Here is a 14,002-nt window from a genome sequence, read left to right as displayed (position 1 = left end):
TATATATATATATATATATATATATAAAAGTTACAATCAAAAGTTCAGGGTCAATTTATTTATTTTTTTATATAAAGTAAATACTTCTATTATCAGGGTTTCAACAAAAATATTAAGCAGCACATGTTTTCATCATACAATAAGAATAACAAAAATAAATATTTCTTGAGCACCAAATCAGCATATTAGAATGATTTCTGAAGGATCATGTGAGACTGAAGACTGAAGAGTAATGACTGCTGAAAATTCAAATTACAGGAACAGAAAACAGTTATTTTGCAATAATATTTCACAATACTACTGTTTTTAAGTTTTTTATCAAATATTGCAAATTAAGCTTTAGTGAGCATGAGAGACTTGTTTCAAAAAATTGGTACTGACTCAAAACTTTAAATGGTATTTTATGCAATTAAAAGAAATTCTAGAAATTCAAAGTCTAGGAAGAAAACAGCTCTGCCACATTAACTTGACAAATGGGGTTTGCAAACTCATACAGAGCTAAAGGAGAAAGAGCAGCAATTTAGCAGGAACCATACACAGTTTTAAGCTAAAAAAAAAGTTTGTTTCTCTGTCCTGAGTTTAATGCTTGTGCAACATTAGAATGAAACTATTATCGTTCTAACATGGTCAAATTGTATTTATATTTCATTTATTTGTTTTGTTTTTGCTATGACGCATTCTGTAGTCATCATATAATAGTCCTTATAGTCCGATTCTGAATCTCAAAAAAGCATTTAAAAATGATTGCAGATTATTACATAAGCAGGTACAGACTACAGAGAAAAAGTACACAGCATCTTAGATGAGCACAGCACAGTACAAGAAAATATTAAAACTTCAAAACGAAGTTTACATCACTTTTTCCATACAGGAAGACAAAGAAAAAAGTTATAAATTAAAACAGGACTCAAAAAAGTTTTTTTCAGACAGTGTTACTACAAGGTGTTGAAATTCCAGGCACGGGTTTCATGCCAAAATCTCATCTAGGAACTGGCAGGTTGGCATCAGATCATTTGCATCATTCTTGACAGGTTTTCACACACTCTCATAGACACATTCGCTGCCGTCATCACAGCAGTGTTGTTGAGAGAACGTGCAGCTAAAGTTTTTAGTGCTAATGTCTCCATAATTACACCCAATTTCTCTCTCTTCTAAAAGGGCAGAATGTGATGCTCCACTCTCTCAGACACCTAATTTCTCTCATTGGGTAATTATAGACCTCTTTCTCTCACCGCACATGAACGGTCTCATATGGCAGTGACCCTGTGGCGGGAGTGGGGCGGGGCTTATTTTTTCACAGCAGATGGAGTGAAGCAGACATCAACAATCAAACCCTCATTTCTCGTTTGTGCTGTACAGCGACAGCTTATCAGCATTTTAATTAAATGAAGAGTGCAGACACGAGAAACCTTAATTTAAGAAGCTGAACCGTTTTTAATACTTTCTGGAAAAGATGCTTTTAAAATATTTAACATCCAGTGAGAAAGTGTGTAAATCACCCTAAAAATCCATATTTGATAAGGACTGTGTTGAAAAAGAGATGAAACTGGGACAAAAACCAACGAGGTGAGGAGAGGACAAGGTGATCTCTGCTGGGTAAGCACTAGGGAGGACAACCAGTGTGGCTTTGAGAGTTAAAGTCACTGAAACAGGACAGATGGAGCATTAAACTGGAGGAAGCCATGGAGAGACAATAGAGTGTTTATATTAAAGAAATAATTCACCCAAAAATGAAACTTCTGAGCTCAACAAAAATGCTGGAATACAAAATAAGATGTTTTGAAAAACCTCAAAGCTGCTATGTTTCTAAAAAGGAATAAGCATAACAGTAATCCATATGACTTGTGCACTATATTTAAAGTGTTATGAATAAAAAGCTTAATAAAATGTGTGGAATATACTGAAATTTAACTTTTTTTTTTCTTCTCAGCAAGAAGGCATTAAATGGATTAAAAGTGACAGTATCTGTTCCTCAAACAAAGCTATTGTATGGCTTTAGAAAACTTGCGTTAACCACTTTTATGTTGATTTATGTCAGTTTTGGAGCCTGACAGCACCTGCATTTCAAGATCAGCATGAACATTCTTCAAAATGTCTTTGTTTTTCCAAAAAAAAAAAAAATACAGGTGTGAAATAATTGTATTAGATTTTCAGAACATCCAGTACAGTCGAGGAGACACAGATCAATCAATGATCTCTTTATAGTCAGTAGTATGAGAATTATGACCATTGAAGTTGAATGCAGCTGAAAAGAAAAATAGACAATTAAAGACCCAGGATATTTGGTAAAAGAATTTCAATAAAAGTGGATGCAACTGGAAGTGAGGTCCATGGAAGTATGGCAATATTTCTCAGAATTAAAGTAAATTAGTAGGCCAGATGGGCCAATTATCCACCTGAGTTTGTCCGTAGAGGTCTGCCTGAAGCTGCTGCCTGCACTGGCTCCACGAGCTCTGGCCGCTCCGCTCTCTCCGGCCTCACGTTCCAGCACCAACGCATGAGGCTTCTCCACCCAACCCCAGCCGTTATGGACCCCAACCAGCAGCCTGCGCTCCTGCACCACAACCGAGCGTCCATCCACACCCCTGTTCTGATCAGGAAAACACACACGTGATAGGAAATTCAAAAGCCGTTCTGATCAACAGACATTTATGCATAACTACAGGAACACATGTGCTGGGGTGATTAGCAAACCTCATGATGGCTGATAGGGGCATAGCAGTGTCCGTTCATGTACTAGAAATCCCTACAATGTGTTTGTGCACACAGACACGTGAGAGGAATTCCATGTATGTTTTGCCATAGAGTGGAGTGTGTTTGGCAGGGCTGTTAGCATTTAATCCTCAGAGGAGGTCTGGGAATGGAACATGTGGATTGTGTTTGAAAGCTGCACAGTTACGACTGCTCTGTGCTGGAAAGTGATAGGGGCATGTAAGCTCTCTTGATCCGTTCTATCCTCGGGACTGAATCTGAATGGCATTTCTCTGGTAAGCAGGGAGTGTGGAACTTACAGGGAAAAAGATACAGAGACTGAAACGGACCGACTCAGTGCAGAGAACATCATGAGGAACACATTGGGATTCATTTCATTTCCACAGATTTACTTGTCTTTTCAATGTTGCAATATGCTTTGAGACAACAAAATGTAATAAAGTGACAGTAATGAAGACAATTTGTCAGCTGAATGGATTTTATTTTTTTCATGTTGTGCGGTAGCTCCGCCCAATGTCAAATCTCTTTGTTCCGAAATCCTGATTCTCGCATTTTTATTTTAAATAAATTTGCCATTTTGTGCAGCATTTCGCTTTCAGTGAATTTTTTGGATGCTGGAAACTTGCTTTATCTTTCGTTTAGACACACCACAGGGCCTAAACAGTGTTTTAAATCGAGTAATTTTGGTATTGGGGAAGCTTCTTTGAAGCTGTAATTTCCCAAACAACATCATATTATTTAGTTTAATCTACATTTAACCAAATCTGGTAGCACTTTAAAATAACGTTCCATTAGTTAACATTGGTCAATGCATAAACTAACATTAACAAAGAGCAATAAATTTGTTACAGCAGTTATTAATCTTTGTTAATGTTACTTAATAAAAATACAACTGCTCTTAGTTAGTTCATGTTAACTCAGGTCCATTAAATAATATTATGATACAACTTTTGATTTTAATAATGCATTCGTAAATACTGCAATTAACATCAGCTAAGATTAATAAATGCTTTAGAAGTATTTTTCATTAATAGTTCATGTTAACTAATATAGTTAACTAATATTACCAAGTGGAACCCTTGTAAAGTGTTACCCTAAAAAAATGTAACTACAAAAATGTCTGAATCTTTTTTTCACCTGTTCATGAACCAGTTTATTTACATGAATCATCTGACTGAACAGATTCCCCAAAATGAATAAAGCTGTGCTTAATTGCCTTATCTAATAATAATAATAATAATAATACACCTGTTGGAAAAAGTACCATGTTAAAAAATATAGCTACACTGTTTTAAAAACAGTTTCTGAACTATGGTCACTGTACTGAAAAGTGTGACCTATGAGAGGAACTATGAGAAAAGGTCTGAAACACAAGTTGTCAGTATCCCTTCCCATTACATACTGTAACAAACCATCACAGGTACTTGCACCCCAGTCTCCAAAAACTGTCACCAGTTGTTAAGTATTAGGGGTGCGACTCCGAGTCCAGCAGCTGTCTCTGTAAGTCAGTGTCCAGACATGTTTACAATAACACATCAATTAAATGACAGCCTGCTGCCATTGTGTGGCAGACACCTGGTGTTTCAAAGGTGCATCAGCTCTGAGACGGTGTGGAAGTAGCAGTCAGATGTTATTAATTGCAGCATTACAGAGGATCTGTAAAAGAAGGTATGGGACTAACAGCTTTTCTCTCTCACTTCTCCTCAGGGTGAGAGTCGCATCTATCTGCTCAGGCCTCCCACTCACCGCTCCTCCAATTAGCATATCAATTGTGTATGGTCTTTTATATGCAGGCCTACAAGAAGCAGTCCGCGCGTATCCCATTTAACGCTGTGAATTACCCAGCTACTGCAGTGACCACCAGAGTATCGCTGAATCCTTCCTTTAAGTGGATGTAATGCAATTTTGTGCCTGGTTCACGGCTTAATAGGTCAGATCTGTGCATTTCCATGAATCTGATGGGTTCAGTGATACAGATGTGAATGATGACTTGTGAGGTACATTTCATTTTATGATTTTGTGTGACAAATACATTGAGACTAAATGTTCTTCTGTGAAATGTCATCTGCAGTTTAAACACAAAGCTAGACTAAAATAAAAAGGGACAGTTAACCCAGAAATGAACATTCTGTCATCATTTACTCACCTTCATGTTGGATCAAAACAGTATGACTTGCTCTCTTCCGTGAAACACAAAAGGAGAAGTTTAGCAGTATGTTCAAGCTGCTCTTTTCGCATAAAATATACTGAATGGTGACCAGAAGCAGTCAATCTACAAAAATATAGTTTTCTAAAGCCGTACAATAGGTCCGTGTGAGAAAGACACTGCAGTTTAAGTCGTTATTCACTGATTATTATACAAAGAGAATCAAACAGGTTCAGAATGACTTTAGGGTAAATGAAGACAGAATTTATTTTTTCGGGTGAACTCTACCTTGTGTTTCCATCTCAGCTTTGTGTTTAAATGGCAAATGAAATTTCACAAATGCAATTTATTTCACAAATGAAATTGTAATGCATTTATCATTATGGACACAAAAACGTCAAAAAGTTTGAGGTCAGTACTTTTTATAAAGAAATTAATACATTTATATAGCAAGGATGCATCAAATTGATCAAAAGTGACAGCAAATACTTTTACATTGTTATAAAAAATTCAAATAAATGCTGTTCCTTTGAACTATCTAAAAACGTCATGAAAAAAATGTATCACAGCTTCCACAAAAATATTAAGTTGCACAAGTGTTTTAAACATTGATAATAATAAGAAATGTGTTGATATGGCACCAAGGCACCACTATGTACAAAATTTAGGGACTGGTCATTGAAAAGCAGATAACAACTTTTCTGACTTGTCTTTAGTTGTGGCCCTGTGAGGTACACCCATTTTCGCTGCCTCTAAGACTTTATATTTGGTCAACAGTCTCAAGTCACCTGTGGACGTCATGACAAATCTGAGGTCCAATTATCTGGAAGAATATTGTGAAACGCTGTAGTGCAACAAGCAGAGAGAGGCACAGTACTCTAGAGACTCTATATTCAGCAGTTATTTAACAATGGAAATGGCTATGCCTGTTTTCACGAACAAAAGTGTTCTCAGTCGAGAGAGATAATTAAGTAATTAAATCACGTAGCAATGTGCCTGTTTTCAGCAAATACATGTAACACAAAGCCCTCAGGTGGTGCAGTCCTGCGCAGCGTTTAATTACGTGACTGCGAAAGGTCGGTGGGCAGCTTAAAGGCTCTGCAGGACAGACAGCACACATTTATGTATAGGAATTAACAGTCCCGCTTTGAGGAACACAGGGATTAAAACTTCAGGTCATGGAATATATTGCCTCCTCCCCTCCAGATTATGGTTATATTAATGTCATTGTAATCATGCAAATATAGAGTTAATGAAACACAGTTAGCATCTAACCAGAAGTAAAAACTAATTATTATATAACAATAATATTACTGTGAACCGTCTGTGAACTCAACACACAAATTTCATAAATCTCACATTTTTCTCAATTTGTTCACAAAACATTTTTGATTGACCAATACTGGTATGAGAAAGAATATTTGTTGTGCTAGTGCCAAGTTTGAGGTCGGGTTAGATTTTTAATGTTTTTTTAAAAAATGCTCTTATGCTCACCAAGGCTGCATTTATTTGAAAAATAAATAAATAAATAAAAACACAGTAAAAACTGAAATATTGTGAAATATTATTACAATGAAAAAATATTAGTTTTCTGTTTTATATATTTTAAAATGTAAAATATTCCTGTGATGGCAAAGCTGAATTTTCAGCAGTCATTACTTCACTTTTCAGTGTCATACAATCCAGAGATCATGCTAAAATTTCTTATTATTAGTGATGTTGAACTACTAATTACTAATGTTGAAAACAGCCGTGCAGCTTAACATTTTTGTAGAAAACAGAGATTCATTTTTTCATGATTCTTTCATGAATAGAACAATATTTTTTTTTGTAATAATGTAAAATCTTCACTTTTGATGTCACATTTGACCAATTTAATGTGTAAAAGTATTAATTTCTTTTAAAAAAACACAACAACCTTTGTTAACAACAACAACAACTTTGGAACGGTAGTGTATAATATTACCATAATATAAATAATGTATATTCGAAAAAGTTACATAAAAAACTGTTATTTATTATACTTGCAGCAAATTTAGAGTCCAGTAGGAGGTGTACTTTTCTCTTTATGCAATTTTTCTGATTAGAGTTTCATTTGTCTTAATAAATACTTTGTTATCTGTGTCACTACTTTCCATTTGAAAACTAAATTAGCAAGCAAGAAGCTGAGCCTCTAACCACACAGTGATGAGACAATTATATGTCACCATGGCTTAAATCCAATCAAATGAGCTTTGTGTGTGATTGTGTATGTATATCACTGCCAATTAACTCCCTAGAGAATGACACAAGCGACGTATGTGTCAGAAGCAGCATACACACCAGCTCACTGCAACAAGTTCATAACAATATAATGATGTATAATTAGTGCAGTATGCTTTGAATCCACTAAAGTTCCACTTTAAAACACAAACAGGCAGAGTGCACTGCGTTACAGACTTTATAACTTTTTTTTTTTTATTTGCTCAACTACATGTAATTCCAATTCCTACATGTAATTCTAACTACTTCTCTGGAACGCAACAAGAAGAGCTGGGGCTGATGTCAAGATTTTCAGTGAAAAATGTGAATCCAGGGCTCTACAGTACGACCATTTCAGTCGCATTTGCGACACAGCGGTGTTTCGTTTATGAATGAACGGGCGTTTTTAAACGAATCTAGTGAGTCAGTGATTCATGATTACCCATTCATAAAGACAGTCACTTGCTTCATTCCTGAATTAATCCGTTCGAATGACTCAATTGAATGAATGATTCAGTGATAAATCAGTGGACTTGCCGCCACCTGCTGGCTTTTACTGTAACTTCAGCAGCTCCAGGCACGTGAACAAAAGCGCCAATCTCATTGGTCGGCCAGTTTTTAACGCGCCGCATCAAACAAAAAAACGAGCCCGAGGAGTTTTAAAAAAAAAGGTGCTCCTAAAATTTTGAAAGTGCTCCTAAATTTTTTAAGTTTAGCCAAAAGAAAAGTAAACGTAGAGCCCTGGAATCTGTTTAGAAGTTTTATGGATCACTTTTATGATACTTTCCCAAGCTTGAAAAGGTCAATCCTCATTCACATCCATTATATGGAAAGTTGGATCGACATGAGATCGACATGATATTTGGATCGACATGAGTAAATGATGACAGTATCTTCATTTTTGGGTGAACTATTTCTTTAATAAGACGTGACTGATGGACAGAAAGCCAGGAAAGAGACAGAAAAGCAGAGAAAGATAAAGCAAAAGAGATAAGCATGGAAAACGAGCCTGTCTGCAGCTTATCTAAACACATCTGCTACAGAAATATCTTATTTCTGTTTCATACTCTTGTTCTTTTTTTCCTCTCACTCACCTTCTTGTCTGCTCTCTGTGCCGTCACAGATTTTGCTTCCTGTGCCCAAAATATGAATATTTTAGAGCTAAGAAGCTTAAAGGGAACAATGAAATGGCCTGAAGTTAAATCATACCCCATTTCCAGCTTCACAGAGCAAAGAGAGTGACTGAGTGAGAGAGAGAAGGAAAGCGAGGGAGGAGAATCTTTTCTGAGTGATGAATGCAGCGCAGTGTATCTCACAGTAATGACAAAGCTTATCCTCTCTCATTGGCCTCTGTTTCTCATCTGTGAAATTTCTGGAGTTCGCGGGTCACGCATCATCTAGCCCAGAGGCGTGACAACAAGTCCTTTAACAGACAAGGCCGGCGACAAGGATGGAGGAATATTACTTTGACTTGAACAAAATGCACAAAAGATGAGAGGCTTATATGGAACGAGCAAAAGTTTATTCTGAGACTCAATGTCAAAGTAAAAGGGGAAAAAAAAATATTTTGCATCTGTTTATGTGGTTGTCGCACACGAAGGCATTTCAGTTAGGAAGATCAAGTAGACATGCAAAAAAGAGAGCTGGTTAAGTCCCCTCGCTCCCAGAGTTCTGTATTTATTTCTTTTTGGATTTTAGTTTGCAGGGAATAGACGCGTTCCCATTGGCATCACAAGCAGCAAATTCAGCCTCAAACCAAAATGTCTTTGATGTTTTTGACGGTGGAATCAGAACAGAGGACTTAAAAATAGAAACAGCTGCGTTTGAATCTTCATGAAAGACTTCAATGCTTTCTAAAAGAATATCACTTATTTAACTCATGGATGTGTGGGTTGGATCACAATGTCATGGTGTAAAATGACAAGCGACTCTTCTCAGATTTCTTGATACTGTAATAATTTTTTTTTTTAAATAAAGGTCGCTACAAAGGCCATTCAAATACAAAAAAAGTAGGACTTTCGCAAGTAGTACATTCACTTTGACAATACTCATGATCAGCTGTCACAAATATGAACAAAAGCACTAACAATTCCACTAACAAGAGGTATAGAAGATGAAATGCGGGCCAGCAAATTGATTTTACAGAAACTGCTGTGTGTTGAATAGTCTGGTTCAGGCAAGTGATTGGGAAGGTCATTTAAACCAAATACAGGAATAATAGCAGCAAGAAGAGACAAGCTCTGGAGGGGTGAGTGTCATCGTCCCATTCAGACTCAAGAACTGAAGAGGGTTTTTTTCCCCTGAAATATAAAATTGGTTTCTGAAGGTTATTTCTTTGTAGTGAGCAAATGAAATAAATACAGAGTGTGTTATTTCAGGGGTGGCATAACTGCAGAGTGCAATCAGCATTTATTTAATACCAGTGGGCCGATTATCATGGGAAGAAGCATCATTGTTTTGTCCGTTGAGGAGTGACCAATTTTAATCATGCAAATTAATTAAATAATTATACTTTAAAAAAACATGACTATATAAACAAAAACAAAAACAAATTAACTGGGCTATCACTTAAATTAATTTTAAATGAATAAATAATTTTGTATAGATAATGACAAATATAAAGAATCTTAAACAAAATTTAATTTAATTAAAAAATATGTGGACGTCAAAATGTATATATCATAGTGACGAAGGCATTAGTTTCTCTAATCAATAATCAATTACATTACTGTGGCAGGAAACTATACTTACAGAGTTGCAGGGGAGCATGAACAATTTACATAACTCAGGCACAAAAGAGTTCTTTGGTCAGCAAGTCCTCGGTTCTTTGAAAATTATAAAAGGGTCTGACTAAGCTATTGACTTCTGCAAGATGGCAATGTAGTCGAAAGAACTCAGAGTCAAGGGTAAGTCAGAGAACAAAGACGAGCTTCCTTATATTAATTTGAATCTGCACTGCGGCTCTACCCACATAATAGACATTTAATGGCTTTCATCAAATTTACAATAAAATGTATTGGGATTTATTGACAAATGACTTGCCAAAGAGCTGGGAGTAAAAAGAAAAGTATCCAGGGTATAATCAGTGACATAACTAAAATGATGTGTGAATGCCTAAAGAACCAAAAGACAATTACTATTAAACCTTAAAGGTGCAAAGTAATGATTTCCACTAAATGTTTTACACTGGAAGAAATTAATAGTTTAAAATGATGCATACTCATGAAGACCTGAATACTGTGGCCGTGCATAACTTGCAAAACTTGCAGGTAGCTGCCAGAGCATTGCTATACAATTGCTAAGATGTGTTTTAGCACGATGCTTTGTGGGTTGCTAGGTTGGAGGTTGTTTTATTTTTATTTTCATATATCAAAACATTCTGATGTCTCAGATTTCAGATGGTTATCTCTAAATACTTGATAAATAATACTTGTTGTAGACTTTACATGAAAAAACAGTGACTGGAATCATGAATACAAATGTGAACACTTCTTCCCCAATTTTTTCTGAAGTTTGTCACAGGAATTAAAATGTGCATCTATGCCACAGAGATTGCTTGAAATCAGTATCAGGGTGTTAATAAGTCACATATTACATATAACACATTATCCCACTAAAGTAGCTCTCCATCAGACACCCTGGGAAAACTGTAAGAGAGTGTTAGAAACACAGCACGACACAGAATGAATGATGTTGAAATCCATGAAATCCAGCAAATGAGAGCATTGAGAAGAACATTGCTTACGGCAGAGAGGCACATGGATTCTTTGTTAATGCTGAAGCCCCTATGAAAGTACCAGGAGGGAGGGAGTTAAACACTTTAACCAACATCTGGTATATCTGTGTGGACTATTTTCTCAAGGACCAGGTAGTGTTAATTTTAAATACAGTACACAGTGAATATGACAGAGATAAACTGGATATAATGCAGCATCAGTTTGAAATCAAGGATTTAAACTTGCTCACTTGTGTGTGTCTAGTGCAGTGTTTCCCAACCGGGTTTCACCGCTCAGGATTCACTTTCACGTGGTGTGACGCTCTGCGTATTATCCCACTCTATGCGTGTGCGCTCCGCTCAGTCGCTCCACTCGTATACCGTTCATGCGAATCGGAACAGCAAAGTCCACTCAAAAATTGAGCCGACAGGAAACATCGACGTAGTACAGTATTGTTTCTGTCTGCAATAGCCCTACTGTGCTGTAACATGGTGTGGTATATGGGCAACTCTGGTAACGCTGCCCTCTCATTCATTGATCTGCTAATCGTTATGTTATGCTCGTGTGTTCTGATAATAATAGCTTTCTAGGAATAAACATTATTTGGATAATTGGTCAAAAAAAAAAAATGTTTTTAAATATCTTAACCCAACTGTTAGATATTGTGTGTTAGACCTACCTGAAAAACTAAAAAGCAATTTATTTCATTTGTAGGCCTATCGTTATTTTTTTATTTGTGCTATCCTTAGTAATTTCTTTATTTGTTCTTATTTTATTATTAACTGCTTAGCCTCCTTGTCATTTTTTATTCACTTCAAAGTTTTAAATCAAGCTATCTCGTGCTACTGCAACAAAATTACCCAGCTGTAAAATCAAAACTTTGTTTAATTACCATTATAACTATCTCGCAATGTTTACATATGAATAAAAGCCTACATTATAATCTGTCATATAAATTGGTCTCTTAGAAATTAGCCTACTGATTGCCACCATTGATTGACAAAAATGTTTTATAATATTAAAAATATCTGTATGACATTATATTCTGCAGTTCTTCCCTGTTGTACCGAATATCTATACTTTTCAAATTATCATATCGAAGTTAGAAATTCAAATATTGTGACAAAATTAATTTTGTAGGGTGCCACAAGTTTGTTAAAATTTCCAAAGGGTGCCACGACTAAAAAAAGGTTGGGAAACACTGGTCTAGTGACACTGTCCACATCAAATTCACATGGTTTTACAGGCACTGGCTGTCAAAATAAAAGTCCCACTCACAACACTTACTGGCCAAACTGAAAAACTTATCAGCCAATGCTGATAATAATAATAATCACACTTAGCAATATACCCGTTGACCACTAGTATAAATAGATATTCATTTTGAGATTTGCTAAAGATTACATTTAACAGTGTTTTCAAATTATTACGAATTTTGATTAGCATTTAGTATAGTTTACACCACAGCTAAGTGCTCAGAAGTTATTTCACTGTGCATCTAAAAGTTTAGTAGCATTTCAGAAGGAACATACAGTCTGTGATAAACCCGCTTATGAGCATCCCAGCACGCCTCCAGAAAGAGCAGAATGAATGCAGTTATATATCATATCTCAGGCTTTAAAAGAGATTGTGAGTGTGTGTGTAACCACACTGAGAGAGTGTGCTGGATCACACTGCGATGAGTCATGCAGGAAGTGTAACAGCAGTATCATTAGCATGTTATCCACATCCGCCCACTCAGCCTCTCTCTCACACATACACACAGCTTTCAATTGTTGCAGCTGACAAACACCTCTCATTGATGATGCTAATCACTGCCCTCTGCTAAAAGAACATCAACAAAACACACAAATGCACAGATGTACACAAAATATACAAACGCAGTTGACAAACACAAAATTCTCACGCAACAACGTGAGAAAATAGCTCAAACCTTCAGTCGAAAGCCAGTCAAAAAAAGCACCCAAAAGTTTCCCAGTGGCTCAGAAATTGATTAGCCATAGCCAGATAATACTAGACGGGTAGATTCAGCTGACGCCAACTTCCCTCGACATGGAAAAGGCTCTTTTATACAAAAGGTCAATAATTCAGGAGTTGTGAGTGTGAGAAAGTGTTTAGGTGGGGCAGCAATGTACAAAGTAGTGTCCTAAATTGAAAATGTATAAATGGTGAAGCACTATGGTAACAGGTCTTTTCATATTTTATTCTCTGAACACTGAAAACAGTAATCAAACATCAGCAGTAATGCAATGATAAAATCTAAGACCACAATAGCCATTTATTGAGTGCTGCGCTTTGTTTAGAATCTCTTTTCAGACAGATTCAATTTAGGCTTATTGTGTTCTTTTAGACCATCTTTGCATGTCATTCATATCTAATTTTTAAAAAATCTGTGCAGCTCTGAAAGTAAAAAGTGAAAAGAAGTATTTTTGAAACATCTAGGCAACAAGCTAAATCAAAGTTTAATCAATGCTCCATATGAAATTAAACGGATATAATCGTGCAAGGTTGTATGAAGGAATGAATGAAAATAGCAAATTGGGAAAAATCAGTTGGATATTTCATTTTAAAAAATCATACCTAGAATCCAATCCTTGGACAACAGTGTCAAAGATGTTAGATCGATTTTGTGTATGCAGCTTCTTCTGTTGCGACTAGGATCGTTTGGTTTCTCTGTGCTTGTGTTGGTATAGGGTTTTTTTAGGCAGGCCTGAAAATAAAGATCTAGACAATCCCCTTTATTTCCTTTTTCTTGTACCTGCCCAGATATAATACACCTCTGAGGGTTGGGGGTTTCATGCATCTTTCACAGAGTGAGATGTGTTTAGAGTGTCAACAATATCCTGATGACAATGCATTGAGAGTCACACTCTCTAAAGGTCAACCACCACATGAGGGCCAATTAGAGCCTGCTGTCAACTGCTATCACGAGTGAATTAACACCTCAGAACTGCAGAGAAGTGACGTCAGGCAATGAGAGTGCACAGATTTTGATGAATATTCCCTCCCCCAATTCTCTTTTTGTTTTCTGTCACCATTGCCTCCATCCCATCCTCCAGAAAGTTTTTTCCTAAAGCTGTTTGCCAATCACAGATGACAGATTCACCCTGCTAAAGGTCATCTGGTCATCAAAAAACATAGTGGATTATCGACTGATAAAAGAGTATAAATGTAAAAGTTTTGCAAA

The 14,002-nt window shown here is 36.2% G+C and overlaps 1 protein-coding gene across 1 annotated transcript in view; it reads right to left on the bottom strand.

Annotated features, from left to right (window-relative positions):
• The window catches only part of nphp4 (nephronophthisis 4), a 163,441-nt gene that overhangs the window by 93,931 nt on the left and 55,508 nt on the right, over nt 1-14,002 (bottom strand). The window contains exon 7 of the mRNA XM_016559763.1: nt 2,397-2,590. Within this exon, the coding sequence (XP_016415249.1) occupies nt 2,397-2,590 (194 nt within the window). The remainder of the gene's footprint in view (nt 1-2,396; nt 2,591-14,002) is intronic.

The sequence above is a fragment of the Sinocyclocheilus rhinocerous genome, unplaced genomic scaffold (genome assembly GCF_001515625.1).
Source record: "Sinocyclocheilus rhinocerous isolate Xijiao unplaced genomic scaffold, SAMN03320098_v1.1 scaffold558, whole genome shotgun sequence".
NCBI classification, from domain to species: Eukaryota; Metazoa; Chordata; class Actinopteri; order Cypriniformes; family Cyprinidae; genus Sinocyclocheilus; species Sinocyclocheilus rhinocerous.
This window is presented reverse-complemented; position numbering and strand designations above follow the sequence as displayed.